The sequence below is a fragment of the Nuphar pumila genome, chromosome 5, assembly GCF_984573655.1.
Source record: "Nuphar pumila chromosome 5, dmNupPumi1.hap1.1, whole genome shotgun sequence".
NCBI classification, from domain to species: Eukaryota; Viridiplantae; Streptophyta; class Magnoliopsida; order Nymphaeales; family Nymphaeaceae; genus Nuphar; species Nuphar pumila.
Genome location: NC_143253.1, coordinates 7,584,204 through 7,599,916, shown reverse-complemented (window position 1 = coordinate 7,599,916; position 15,713 = coordinate 7,584,204). Strand labels below are relative to the sequence as shown.

Genomic DNA, 15,713 nt, shown 5'->3' with positions numbered 1-15,713 from the left:
ACCAAAATGCAATACCCCAACTTATCCCAATTTGGACAGGCAACAATACTGAAATATAAAGCTTTCCAACTAGTGTTAATGCAGATTGACTAGAAAATCTAGAACTTGTCAATAAATCTTCAATCTGTAAGAGTGTTTAGATCCACCCGAAACGCAGATAAGCTACAAGACTGCTCTTCTCCAAAATGCAATACCCCAACTTATCCCAATTTGGACTGGCTGGTGCACCACCCAAACACACTCCCTAAAAGAAATACAAATGTAGATCTACAAAAAATGATTTGGACAAAATCTATACCACCACTTGCAAGGATAAAACAGGAGTGAGATAAGCCATAGGAAAGCAAAATCATTTCTTAAAATACCACAAAAATCAATGTCTCACAAAAACATCATTGTTGAACTTTCTCATAAAAAATGCAAATTTACCAAACATTTTAGAGTCACATGAGATACTTGGATGATGAAGTTTCACCCTAAAGGGCCTTTGGGTTCACAATTATTGCTTGTTAAGTATGCAAATGTAGACAAGAATCCGGATGCTCCAAAAACGGCGAGTTTTGGGCATCCTACGACTTGGCATCTCCCTTTATCTGCGAAGGTTCTTATCTGTGTTAGGGAGGCCTCACTCTTTAGTCTGCCTCTCTGCTGGGACCTTCGCTCAATGTTTCTTCTCCTTTTCTCTTTCCTATTGCCCCTTTCTTGGGTTTCTTTTGGTTATAATGATTGTGCGAACAGCGAGATGTAGACCAGAAAACCAACAGAGTGGATTTCCCGGCGGCCATCTCGGTCGCGAAACTTGCTTTACGAAGGCAAACTTGGGCGGAAGTGAATTCCTACAACAGGTCACTCCCTCCATAGGTCCTTCGATGACGACCCATCTACCCAAAAAACGAAAACCCATCAAGAAACGACAAAGCAAAAGAGACGTGCGATGAAACTCCAGCAAAAGACTCCTTCCATCAGCCCCCAGATCGGAAATACAGCGACCCATCAGAATTGAAAACGAAAGCACCAACAAGAAAACATGAAGAAAAGGAAAGAAATTAAGAGGAGAATGCCGCAAGATGCTCAGAGAATACGAACCAATAACACTATTATTTCTCATCCTGTTGACGGAAAGCACACAGTCCATAGATAAAGAGTAGCTGGTCATCATGGCATCCTGGCAACATGGGGGAAGGGGAAAACAAAGAGAGAGACCACCATCAATCTCATCGCCGGATTCCGACAAATGGGTAGTCGATTAGGGGAGTAAATGTTACCGGAATCCGACCGGCGGCATGCGCTCTGATGGAGGCTAGGGTTTCAGCCATACGCTATGGGCATTAGGCAGAATATGAGCGCGCATGATAAAACCCTAAAAACTATTTCATGATTCATCTGATAACCGGGTTGGACAAGCGTTGTCATTTATAGGGGTGGAAACGGATTGGATATAGGCCAGATCATGATTGATCCGAATCCGACCGAAATTTTTAAGTAGCAAAATGTAAAGGTAATCCGTATAGGCACCTAACGTATGGAACATTTACTTCTGGCCAGCCCCAAGTTAACTCTTATTTAAAAATTACGGCCGGGAACTCCACAGTGGCAAAAGTTAAAAACGGCAAATATCGGCAGTGAAAAACTCGCACAATTTAATAAAAAAATTGAAACTCTTGCATTTTTTTTCGGCAAATTCTCAGCAATAAAAATATAAAAATTATTTTATAAGAAAATATAAATAAAATATTTAAAAATAAAAACCATACATTTTTTCAGGATAAATAGCCATTAAAAAAGTAAATATCATGTTTAAATCATGATATTTATGTTTTGACAAAAAAAATGACATTTTGAAAACATCACGAGAAATTTCCGTTTTTAACTTTCAGGTAATTTCTCGAGATATTATCTCAAGATTTTCACAAATCTCACGATATTTGTCACTATGAACTCTAGCTAACCTTCTTTTTTATAATCCAAGGAAAAAAACCCTTTTACCGACTGCACCTTGGCTGTCCTGCGGTTGGTAAAACCCTCAAACCTTGCAACCCCCCCCCCCCCCCCCAACGGAAAGCTTCACAAAGGATGCCACCCACAACAACAACAACTACGCCTTCATCCCAAAACAAAGGATGCCACCGGTGGGTTTCAAACTTGTACAATCTCATCCGGATGCTCCAAAAACAGGTGTCAAACGCTTAGTTTAGTGGGTCAGCTTAAAGCATTCAAGTTGAAGAACAAAGCCAGCTTGATACCTAAGGCGTGCATCCTTGTCACAAGATCAAAGTTGGTAGTACTGCCAAGGGCACATGAAACCTCATTAGCTGTAGCTATGAGTCGCTAGATTCATTAGCTGTAGCATCCGATTAACTGAGTCATGCTCCCTCCTAATCGACCTGGTTGATGGATTAACAATACTTGAGGCTGCATTCCATTAGCAGACTGAACAAGGACATTATGTTCTGTCAAGTTTTGTTCTGACCCAGTCCAGGGTAATTACATAGTGTCTTGTCTAGTGTTTAGATGAACAGCGTTAAAACACTACTGTTTGTGTGTCCTGTGTTTGATTCATCATTGTGGACAACTTTACAAATGTTTAAAATGTGTATTTTGATAAAATAAAATTATATTATAAGCATTAAAAAAATAGATTTAGCTTGAAATTCAAAAATCTAGCACCATTCGCTCAATAAATAGTAAAAATTAAAATTAAAATACAAATCCCCTAAACTCTAAAGTATATCTGACAAAAAAATCAGATTTAGTTACTCAAAAAATTACAAAAATAGGGATTAAAATACAAAACTATTAAAATGTATATTAAAAAAAATAGATTTAGCATCATTTACTCAATAAATTGCAAAAAAAATATTAAAATACAAAACCCCTAAAATCTAAAGCATATAAAAAATAAATTTAGCATCATTCACTTAATAAATTAAAATATAAAACCCTTAAAATCTGAAGTATATCCAAAAATAATAATTCGGATTTAACAATCATTCACTTAATAAATTGCAAAAATAAAAATCCTTAAAATCTAAAGTATATAAAAAATCATATTAGCGAATAAATTGCACAAATAGATATTAAAATACAAAACTCTTAAAATCTAAAACATTTATAAAAAAAAAATCAAATTTAGCAAACCCTGACCCTAAATCGGATTAGGATTAATTCAACAAAAAGAAAGAGGCGTCAACTGAGAGAGAGGAGAGCACCTTCGATGGTGCCAAAGAGGAATGCGGGTGAGGACGCTACACCAGAGAGGTGTATGGTGCTGAGAAGAGAGGGAGAAAGGAAGGTGGTATCAAGGTTCTCCCCCTTTATTGTTTTTTGAGTGTCCATCACCATTCGAACACCCCTGCTCCATGGGGGGCGGAACGGTGGACACTTCCCAAGCACCCATGCTGGACGCGTGGGACGCTTGATTTGGCAAGGAGTAAACGTTGAATCTTAGAACCATCTTGACCCATCTGAACCGAAAGTTTAAAGACCAAAGTCACATTCTGGAACTCGATCACCAATCCAGGTGGATTTTAAAAAATATCCACGCACAGAACTTCTCAAATATTTATATGCCAATATAAGAAATGATCAGTCCACAAGGGTTCGGCTCATTTGGTAGGGGTGGTTTGTGAAAGTCACCAAGCTGAAAGGACATCACAAGTTCAAAACCCATGGGTGCATGTCTCCTACCATGGACCCATGAGACCAAAGCTAGGTTTACTCTGGTGGGCTGGACAAGAAAAACCCGAATGAGCTCGCCAATGAGTTAGGTGATCCTCTCCGATTATCTGAAAAAAGAAAAATATAAGAAATGATCTTATGAAAAAATAGGGAGTCCAAGAAATGATCCCATGAAGCAACAGGGAGTCCAATTCTTCAAGTAAAAATAAAGGTATGTAAGGTACTTACATTCTTTGGATAAATAACTGACAACAAACAGCAAATACTTTAGACAAGACGATAAGAATATATTTAAATGTCAGCGATGCACATTTGAAAATAAAAAATAAAAAAATGCAAGAATAGCCTTTGAAAAATTGGCTTATCTGTGCCCGCTTATACAAATGAACCTCTACCTTATACACAGAACTGTTTCTAGTGTTTAGGAAGACCTGAGAATTGATAACCACTTTCAGACAATGAAGATGGCAATGAATTCAAAGGTACAGTTGAGAATTCGGAGTCAGCATACTGAAACTGCTCAACTCCTCTTGAAGATAGAGGCCCGGCCCATTGAGTCTTAGGACTGCTGTAAGCTGTGCCATGAATTCCTTCGCTAGTTTTCCTAGATCCTCCAGAACTTGCACCAGCTTCTTCAGCCTCCCTCCTCTCTCTTTCCTGAGTTTCTTTAAGAAGGAAATCAACCCAGAGATCTGCAAATGACTGAAGAAAAGCAGCCCTTATATTAGTAAGCTAGATTTTCATTTGATTCGTTTAATGTGGAAAACTAGATTAAAATATTACAGACAAAATTCAACAAAAGTTCAAAGATCACATTTTCTTCTTACTGGGACAATTATAGACACAAGGACATTGTACCATTTTGAAACCCATCTTTAGTTTCATTAAACTTATTTGGGCACAAACACATTGATTATATGCATATTGGCAAAGTATCATATTTCCTGCATAGTTCACTGCTAGAGCTCGAAAGGCAACTAGTACCAGTTCAAATCATACCACCTTTGATTTCAACAAACTAATTTGCAGGCGCATGGATTATATGAAGTTGGCAGAAGCCGCTCAAGTCACCATATGAGTAAACCAGGTAAACAAAACCTGTGTGCCAAGTTGTTCTAAATTGCGTGTACAGCATTTTCAGGTTATCAGGTCCTTGTAATGAACTGCCTTCGGGCCACAACCTTGAGACAAATTCTCAAACTCTGATCAACAACAACCATGTGAAGCTTTTCCAAAATGGAGACTTAATCATACTAAAGACCAATTAATCCATATCACTAGCTACTAACAAAAGAGGTGCCCCAGTAAACAAAACTATTGACAACTAAAATGTGGCCTTGAAATGCAGTGACTTTTACAAGACTTTTCTCAGTAACATACAGTGGGGTCAAATGAGATAGCTAGATGGTTAGATCACACCATCATAATTCATAACCAAGGGATCTTGGATTAGAACCTCACAGGGGTTATCCCCCAGCTTGTGTATCAACACCAAAAATAAATATATAAAAGTAACATTGGGTGCTAGGCCAATTCAGGACTGGCCGTTTCTTTTTGAGATCACCCAAAGTCGATTGGGACAAATAAAGGAGTTAATTTGTTGGATTTAAGTGTGGTTTCTGGTTATAAAAAAACATTTATTGTTACTCACAAATATAAACGCTAGTTAGACAGCCATATTGAAACAATTATGTTTTGTTTCCATCAATGTCATCATTAACAGCAACAGTAATAAATAATAACATTATCATATTAACAATGTCATCAATAACATAACAATCATTATCAGATTGACCGAGTATAGCCTTAGTATGCTCTCTCTGTCAATAGCAAATCTCTTGAGTACCAGAAAAGAAGAGAACAAAAATGGCAGAAATTTCAGAGACTGACTGGCCTATAAGTTAATCTGTCAAAAGCTAGATTGTGGGCAATGAAACCCTGCATTGCTCCATGAAAAACTGGATTTATTATGCATGCCAATATAAATGTTCTCACTCTCTATTGTAATGGAAAGCTGTAGGCACCACTTGTCATGCAATCTTTTAGTAAAAGACACGAAGAATGTTTCCAGCACATTACGGTGTTTGACGTATCATGCTTGCAAGCAAATGTCAAAGACATCACTCCCCTTCCATAAGTTCTATGGTTTCTTCCCAAGTAGAAACTAGTTGACCAAGTCCATCTGAAGCTCAATTTGGATCTAAACTACATTATCTTCTAACTCATCCTGAGATATCTACATATTGAAAAAAGAGAAACACAAGTATACTAATTAACATCAAAATACCATATTGGCCAGACTGACCTGGTTAGCAGATGAAACATGTGCAGGTGCTGGAGAAGAGCTCCCACCCAAGATGCCCCCGACAAGGCGTCCAGGCAGACCCAGTACACCTCGAACAACACCTTTTCCACCAGCAAGCTGAAAGCCTATTCTCTTCTTATCCTCGTCAGAGAAACCCAGCATCCGAACCATAAGATCTAGGACCTGTAGATCTCTAAATAATCATCTCATTTTAAACACAACCCAAAAACAAAACTTTTCAAACAATCTCGATGTGAAAAGATAGATCTTGGAAAGAATCATGAACCTCTTTGCTGTGATTTCTCTCCAAATATGTCACGAGCAATTTGATTACAATTCGCCTACCATCATAATCGTCAAATCATCATACCATCCAACCATTTCTAACCCATAAAAAAGAAAGAACACCACTACTACAAATTGAAGGTGCAAATGCAACGTAATTGGATCCTCAGGCCCCAAGTTTTCTTCCTTGATCAATTAGATTATCAATGTTTATGAATATAACAAGTGCATTAACCAATAATACCACAGTACTTAATTGCAATTTTGTCAAGTGAAGCCACAGCAATACCTCGGTTAAAGACAAAAACCATGGTGCCACGTATGTATGTATATATATATATATATATATATGAGAATGGGGATTGTGCTGCACTTTTTTCATTAGGTCACGTTGGGACCCTCCTAAAATTATAGTTTTAGGTGCTTTATGCTAGATCTGAACTGTTAGATGTGTTTATCATTGCTTATTTATTAAGAAACAAGCTTTGTGCCACGTGTATATATATATATATATATATATATATGAGAATGGGGATTGTGCTGCCCTTTTTTCATTAGGTCACGTTGGGACCCTCCTAAAATTATAGTTTTAGGTGCTTTATGCTAGATCTGAACCGTTAGATGTGTTTATCATTGCTTATTTATTAAGAAACAAGCTTTGTTTAGAATTTATTTGATGTAAAAATGTAAATATTTTATCATCAAATTTTAGTACAATATCAACCATTGATTTTTTTACCTCCTTAAAATACATATCTGAGCATAAGGATGCTTAATCAAAAACATGTTTTCTATTGAATAAACAATGATAAATAGATCTATCGGTTCAGATCTAGCATAAAACACCTAAAACTATGATTTTTGGAGGGTCCTAACGTGACCTAATGAAAAAGAGGCAGCACAATCCTCATTATATATATATATATGAAAATGGAAGCCTACAAAATGGGCACGCTGCAAAATAAAACATGCTAATGGATTTCCGGTGTTTCTTCGAAATTCTGACTGGACAAATGTGATCTATATGCTTGTTTTTATAGGAATCACTTCTTGGAGCATTTGATTCTGATGCATGGATAGTTTTTTATAAGGTTTCAAAAATCAACAGCCTATAATTTTCATAAATATTTGAGGCTCCAAATACCAGTTTTTCCACCCAAAATGCATGATCCAAGTGTCAATTTCTAGTAAATCAATCATGCTGAACGCATCCAATAGAATGTTTCATTTAGCACCATGCCCATTTTGTAGGTTTTTTTTTCATATATTTATTTATTTATAAATATTTATATATAAAGGGAACCATCCAACCAAAAGAAGGTACAAACCACCTAAATCACTTTTAAAATTCATATTTAAAAGTATTTTTTGGCAAATCCAACAGCATGGATGAGATCCTCATGATCACAAACCTAAGAACTGACTTTTATTGCAAAATTTTTTGTTGCATAAATTGGATTTTTATGATCTAGAAAACTTAAAAAGTTCGAACTGTTGGTTTTTAGCACATTATAAAATCCTATGTACACATTGAAAATAATTGTTATAAGAGTCGGTTCTTAGGTTTTTTACCATAAGGATTGCATCCATACCGTCGGATTTGTCAAATAAGATTTCTAAAATTGACTTTTGAAAGTGGTTTGGTCTCTCTCTCTCTCTCTCTCTCTCTCTCTCTCTCTCTCTCTCTCTCTCTCTCTCTCTCTCTCTATATATATATATATATATATATATATATATATATATATATCATAGTCACAAATATCAATATCGGCTATATCTCAGCGAGGCTATTTATCGCAATATTATAGGTTTATTGATAAATCTCAAGAAAATCTCAAGGCTTAAAAAAAGAATATATATATATATAACAAAAATAAGTAAAAACTATGATGTTTAAATAATAAAATACATATATAATAAAATAAACAAGTAAAAAATGCAAAAGAAAAACATATTTAGGATGTAGAAAACAAATAAAATCAGTAACAATAATTGATAATATCACAATATTATCACAAGAATATCACGATATTCTCGTGATAATATCATGCTATTATCAAATTGGTGATATTTTCAAAATATCGCGATATTTTACCTATAATAGCGTTTGCTGAAAATACTGTGATAATATCGCAATTTTTTTAAAATATCGTCGATATCTGTGACTATGATACACACACACACAAAGAACATGAGCAAAAATTATAGCATATTGTTTACATTGATTATGTTACAACATGTTTATTAATCTATTAGATTATAATGCTATCATGTGCACTGACGTATGCCGGTTTCATCAAATCTAATTCATGTTGTTCATATATTTATTAACCATATAATATCTACAAGCTTCACAATATATCTTTAGGTTTAGGTTGAGGAGTCAACCTGTCAACATAGTAATCTGAATCCACTGACATTCGATTAATTCTTGTCATGCTCTGCTCCAGGGCACGTTTGAGTTTCAAATTATCTTCCTCCATTGTTCTGAATAAGTTTTTGCTCTCCAATAACATCCGTTCAGCTTGCGAAAGTTTATGCAATAGATTATCCTTTTCCTTTTTTGATATCTCCAACCTCTGATTGGATTCCTGTGAAGAAAAAAAGATTTATGTATGCACATATCTGGAGTAAGACAGCATAAACAAACATCTGACAGACTAAATAAGATGCAATTATTTGCAGTCTAAATCATCTTAGCTAGATTACCTTCCTGGATTTTCATGAAGTCTTTTCCCAGTGATACATTTCTACAGAATAGCAGTTAAGGCCAAACCAAAGCCAGGCTAACAATCAAAAAGGTATTACACAATGCAAATAAAAAAACACAAGGTTTTAACAAAATTTTATTAATCAACTGATTCACAACATGAATTACATAGTGTACACTAGATTATATGCACCCTTTGCTTATCAGAAAACATGGAAAGACCACAAAGAAATGCAATTGAATTTAAGCAACAAACAGAAATGTTTAAGTAATTTCTCCATAGAAGTGCAGTCAAATACCACCTCATGGTTATAAATGTTAATTAACAGATGGAAGCTTAGGGTATGGAGAGTGTAGAAGATGGGCTGAACCCTAGAAATAGAGAAGAGAGAGAGAAGAGAGAGAGAGAGAGAGAGAGAGAGAGAGAAGAGAGAAAGAGAGAGAAGAGAGAGAGACGGCTGCAAAGAAAACCTCAGAACTCATAATTCGATTAGGGCCTCTCTCTATGTTAAATAGAGAGAGGCTTAAAGACTTAATTACAATACTGCCCCATTATAAAGAACTAAATTAAAAAAGCACCTTAATGAAAGATAACTCTACTTAAAACCACCTATTCTCAACACTCCCCCTCAAGCTGGAGCATAGATATCGATCATGCTCAGCTTGTCACAACATTTTGAAAAATTTGGTCTGGCAAGAGGTTTTGTGAACATATCTGCAACTTGGTCTTCCGACTTTAGATATTGGGTAGTGATATGACCCGCTTGAACCATATCCCTTACATAGTGGCAATCAACCTCAATGTGCTTTGTTCTCTCATGAAATACAGGATTGTTCGCTATATATGTTGCAGCTTTGTTATCGCACATCATGGTCATGGGAGAAGAAACCTTCACCTGGAGATCAAGAAGCACAGTACGAACCCACATCAATTCAGCAGCTGTTTGGGCCATAGCCCGATATTCTGATTCTGCACTAGACCTCGAAACCACATTTTGCTTCTTACTTCTCCAAGAGATTAAGTTGTCTCCCAGGAACACACAAAATCATGTGGTAGATTTTCTATCTACTACAGATCCTGCATAGTCAGCATCAGAATAGGCCACTATATCCAGAGGTCCACCTTTCTTGAACAATAACCCCTTTCCAGGAGAAGATTTTAGATATCTGAGAATCATAATAGCTGCATTCCAGTGTACCTCAGTAGGTTTGTCCATAAACTGACTGACTTTACTCACTGCTAAAGCAATATCTGGCCTGGTCACAGTTACATACAGTAGTTTCCCAACTAGGGAGCGATAGCTTTTGCTATCAACCAGGTTTGACCCTTCTTCAAACAACTGAACTTTATGGTCCATGGGAATATTTGCTGGTTTAGCTCCCAACATTCCTGTTTCCTTTAATAAGTCAAGAACATACTTTCGTTGAGACAAAACCATCCCTTCACAGCTCCTGGCAACTTCTATACCCAGAAAATACCTGAGTGAACCAAGGTCTTTTGTAACAAAGTGTTTGTGAAGATGAGCCTTTGTGGCTTCAATAGCTTTCACATCATCACCTGTAAGAATGATGTCATCCACATATACCACCATAACAACTATGTCAGAGCTAGTTTTCTTTATGAATAGTGTATGATCTGCTGCTGACCTATTAAAGCCAAAACCTGACATTACTTCAAACAACTTCTGAAACCATGCACGAGGACTTTGTTTCAAGCCATAAATTGCCTTTTTCAATCTACACACCTTCTGACACTCCCCCTCAACCTTGAATCCTGGAGGTTGTTGCATGTAAACAGTTTCAGATAGGTCCCCATATAGAAATGCATTTTTCACATCTAATTGAGACAGGCTCCAACCATGCTGCACAGCTACTGAGAGAACAAGGCGAATGGTACCCATTCGTGCAACAGGAGAAAAGGTTTCAAAGAAATCAATACCATATGTCTGAGTATACCCTTTTGCTACTAATCTGGCCTTGTACCGTTCAATGGAACCATCAGATTTGTACTTTATCGTATATACCCATTTGCATCCAACAATGTCAGCATCTGCAGGGGAATCAACTAGGTCCCAAGTATGCTGAGATAGTAATGCATCCATTTCTTCTTGCATAGCCCTCTTCCAGTGAGTATGAATCTCGGCCTGCTGATAGTTCCGAGGAATAACTTCAGCAGATAAAGCTGAAATAAAAGATTTCATCTGATTTCCAATTCGGGCTTCAGAGACAAAACGAGACATGGGATATAAAGTACATTGTCATGTCCCGTTTCGTAGAGCAATCGGCCTGTTATCATCATCATGAAGATCATTATTGTCAGTAGAACTTACCTCAGGGGAAGAAGATGGAGGCACTTGAGGAGATGGATCTCTACGCACATATACCAATGGAGGATTATGAAATCTGGAAGAGGATGAAGTGTGGTTCGGGAATGAGGGCACGGATTCCAAGGGAAAAGGGGGTATAGGTAATGGGCAAGACTTAGCTGGATCAACCTGCAGCGGGGAACCAGTATTAGAGTAATATGGAGTGGATTCCAAGAAAGACACATCCGCACTGACATACTCTTGGCGAGAAGTAGGATCATAACATCGATATCCCTTTTGATTTTTGGGATAACCTATAAATATGCACTTTGTAGCTTGAGCAGCTAATTTATCACGGTCAGGACCAAGTTTGTGTACAAAGCAAACACATCCAAACACTTTGGGCGAGAGGGAGAAAAGAGGGGTATTGGGTTTTAGGATATGAATTGGAATTTGATCACCCACAGAAGAGGAAGGCATGCGGTTGATCAGATAGCAAGCAGTTGTAATTGCATCTCCCCAGTATAACGCAGGAACATTTGATTGGATCATAATGGTCCTAGCAATATCAAGTATGTGACGATGTTTTCGCTCAGCCACCCCATTTTGTTGAGATGAATAGGCACAGGAAGTTTGGGGTTGGATGCCACTATCATGGTAAAATTGTAACAGACTTTTTGATTTAAACTCGAGAGCATTATCAGTGTGAACAATCTTGACACTCGATTCAAACTGAGTCTTTATTTCAAGAATTAAAGATTTGATAATATTTGGAACATCAGATCGTTCCTTTATTAAAAACACCCATGATAACTTAGAGAAATCATCAACAATAACTAGATAGTATCGACACTGAGTCCTAGTAGGAATCTTACTAGGACCCCATACATCTGCATGAAGAAGTTCAAAGACTTTATTACTAGACTGACTCTGACTCGAAGGGAATGAACTTCGATGATGCTTGCCCAGCTGACATGCTTCACACTGAAATGATGTAGTGGAGGGAATCTGAGGAAAGACCGAACGAAGCTTTGACAATGAAGGATGACCAAGACGACGATGCCACTGAACAGGACTAAATGAATGGTCCACTACTGCGTGCACAGTACCCATTGGATGATGTAAGTAGTAGATTCCATTTTCTTCATAGCCACCACCAATCTTCTTCCCCGTCAGTAAATCCTGAAAATGACAACCCATTTGATCAAATATTACTCTACAGTTTTGTTCTTTTACAAGACAACTCACAGAAAGTAAACTCTGAGGAAATTTTGGGGCATGAAGAGCATTTTTCAACTGTAATGAGGAGGATATAGAAATATTTCCCTGACCAACAACCGGGGAGGTACTCCCATCGGCTAATGAGACTCCAAGTTGAGCCTTAATATCCTTCAGATCTGAAAAAACAAGTGAATTTCCACACAAATGCCTGGATGCACCAGAATCAATAATCCACTTACTGTCAGTCGGATGAAGAAGATTTCCGGTTGAATAGGCAACACCAGCAACAGGAGAGGTAGAGCTCAAAGGACGAAGAGCTATCAGCTCATCATATTCAGCACGACTGAGGGTTATACTACTGTCACTTGCAGAAATATTGTCTTGTGCCTTTGTTGCCTCGAGAGAAGTAGTATTAGCCCTAGGAGTATATGACTTTGATGAAGATGAGGTTGGTCGGCCATGCTTATCCCAACAACGATCGTCTAAATGTCCAGATTTTCCACAGAATGTACATTGAAGCTTTCCTCTGCCTCCCACACCTCGGTCGCGACCTCGTCCTCTGATGTTCTGAAGATTTCCACGTCCATAACCAGATGAGACAACTAAGGCAGAAGACTGAGTCACAGGCTGAGAATGTGGAAGAGATATAGCAAGTCTGCTTAGACGGTTATATGCCTCAGCAAGAGTAGGCACATCCGACCCAGTCAACATTTGGACTTTTGCAACAGAAAATTCTGAAGATAAACCTGTAAGAAACCTAGCAACCATAGTTTGTTCTTGATGATCATTTTGTTTCGAACAACAGAGAGGTCTGTTAGCATTAAGTCTTTCAAAAGCAGCTTTTACGGAGGCATAGTACTGGGCCAAGGTTTGATCTCCCTGCTGTAAATTGTATATTTCCTGTTCGACTTGTAGGATACGACTCACATTAGTTTCTTGTGAGTATGTATCTCGAAGATTGTCCCACATCTGTTTGGCGGTATTATAATAAATTAAACCATCTGCAATATGGGGTTCGACACTATTCATAATCCATGACATGACTATGTCATTATCTTCATCCCACGTAACATATTTTCCCACCTTTTCAGTGGGTCCATCTTCCAACAAGATATGTTTTCTACGATGTCCAGATACCGACATCATAAATGTTCTGGACCACCTGGCATAGTTGGTTTCATTTAACCTCACAGACGAGCCGTACGAAAAGGGATTGGCAAATGCCTTATATTCTCCCATATGTTCCAATTTTGAATCACCTTTCGAAGTTTCAGCCATACTGCAGGAAAAAAAACTGGACAGTCTCCACACTATCCAAAAAAAAAAACCCCGCGTGTTACACCCACACGCCAACTGATATTCCAACCAGCAGTTGTTCACTTACGAACAACAAATAAAAAAAAAACCCACTACAGTAGTGAGCAGCAGCCCACAAGCAGACAGAAAATTCAGCACTTCAGTGATTCACAGCTAACACGACTTCTGCATATGCAGAAAAAACTTTCCATAACAGGGGCAGCTCCCCAGACATATACAGTTTGACAATACGTCATTAATTTTTCCCGAGCAACACCACTAAGAGTTGGATTGCTGGAGAAAAAAAATAAGCAGGAAGTACCAGCACCAATCAAACTCCACACAGCCACGATATCACCAATCAAACTCCACACAGCCACGATATCAAGATACACAAAACATTTTCAGTGCAAAGAGTACCAGCACCAATCAAACTCCACACAGCCACGATACTCAAAACATTTTCAGTGCAAAGAGTACCAGCACCAATCAAACTCCACACAACCACGGTATCAAGATACACAAAACAGGCCCCCCAACCATATGTAAAATCACCAACAGTAATCAGACTCCCAACAGGTAGCCACGAAACCGAGACAGTAGGCAGTCATGAAATGATAAAAACAAGCTGCGAACTCACAGCAAGCATCCACGACAAGAAGCTGCGAACTCACAGCAAGCATCCACGACCAACTGCGTGATCAGATCTGTCAACAGATCCAGAAAAAAAAAATTATCGCTGACCTGATTAGGTATTTTTCCTTTTACTCATTAGATCTGTTGACAGATCTGGTGGCCTCCACGATCTGATGGCCTCCACGATCGAGCCTTGTCAGACTCGATCGAGCCTTGATCAGACTCGATCAGGCTCCCACGATCACGCTCGATCACGCTCCCACGATCGGTACAGCTCTGATACCATGTAGAAGATGGGTTGAACCCTAGAAATAGAGAAGAGAGAGAGAGAGAGAAGAGAGAAAGAGAGAGAGACGGCTGCAAAGAAAACCTCAGAACTCATAATTCGATTAGGGCCTCTCTCTATGTTAAATAGAGAGAGGCTTAAAGACTTAATTACAATACTGCCCCATTATAAAGAACTAAATTAAAAAAGCACCTTAATGAAAGATAACTCTACTTAAAACCACCTATTCTCAACAGAGAGCAATGGAAAAAACTCTAATACTGCAAATAAATCTTTAAAAGTAACAGCATTACATGAAAAAGGAGTTCAAACAATCTTGACAGCCAGTGCCAAGAATCTAAGATTCTAAACTAGGGAGAAAACAAACTCATAGTAACATTTGGTGTGTGTGTGTATATATATATATAGAGAGAGAGAGTAGAGCATACGTGCTTAATGCTTTTTCGGGGGGGGGGGGGTCATTTTATTTTTTTAATTCTGACTGTACAGATGTGATTTATGTACTTGATTTTATAGGGATCATCTCATGAAGTGTTTGATTCCGACACATGGGTGGGTTTTTATAAGGTTTGAAAAATCAACGGTCTAAAATCTTTGTAAATTTTTGAGGCTCCAAATATCATTTTTTTCATCGAAAATACATGATCCAAGTGTGGATTCCTCGTAAAATGACCATGCCCAACACATTTATGGGGTCGGAACTAAAAGAAAAACATCAGAAGAGCAGAAAACGCATTAAGCACCAATGCTCTAATCTGTCTCTGTCTCGATATATATATATATATATATATATATATATATATATATATATGTGTGTGTGTGTGTGTGTGTGTGCGTGCGTGCGTGCGTGCGTGCATGCGCGTGTGTGTGTGTGTGTGTGGTCAGATCTGGTAAAGAAAGAAGACTCTGATTAAAAATTGGATTCAGATTCAGTTTGAGGTTTCACATCCGAATCCAAATATATGTAGAAAACATATCTGGTTAGCTATC

General features: G+C 37.8%; 1 protein-coding gene and 1 non-coding gene across 5 annotated transcripts in view; both read right to left on the bottom strand.

The window, feature by feature from the left end:
* Positions 1-517: 517 nt before the first annotated feature.
* LOC149836651 (small nucleolar RNA snoR145) lies at positions 518-663 on the bottom strand. Its single transcript, XR_016432279.1, has one exon. It is a non-coding gene; the product is annotated as a small nucleolar RNA snoR145 (small nucleolar RNA).
* A 2,862-nt stretch (positions 664-3,525) lies between these two features.
* Positions 3,526-15,713, bottom strand: part of LOC149836650 (golgin candidate 3-like) — a 60,175-nt gene continuing 47,987 nt past the window's right edge. Inside the window, exons 11-15 of one of the 4 annotated variants that reach the window (XM_090005499.1) lie at positions 8,657-8,859; positions 6,270-6,324; positions 5,984-6,166; positions 4,074-4,380; positions 3,526-3,785 (exon numbers count right to left, since the gene is read on the bottom strand). In XM_090005499.1, coding sequence (XP_089861625.1) covers positions 4,093-4,380; positions 5,984-6,166; positions 6,270-6,324; positions 8,657-8,859 — 729 coding nt within the window. In that variant the 3' untranslated portion in view covers positions 3,526-3,785; positions 4,074-4,092. Of the gene's footprint in view, positions 3,786-3,944; positions 4,381-5,983; positions 6,177-6,269; positions 6,325-8,656; positions 8,860-15,713 lie in introns of those variants that run through there. The other 3 variants (XM_090005498.1, XM_090005500.1, XM_090005501.1) reach the window with 3 other exon arrangements.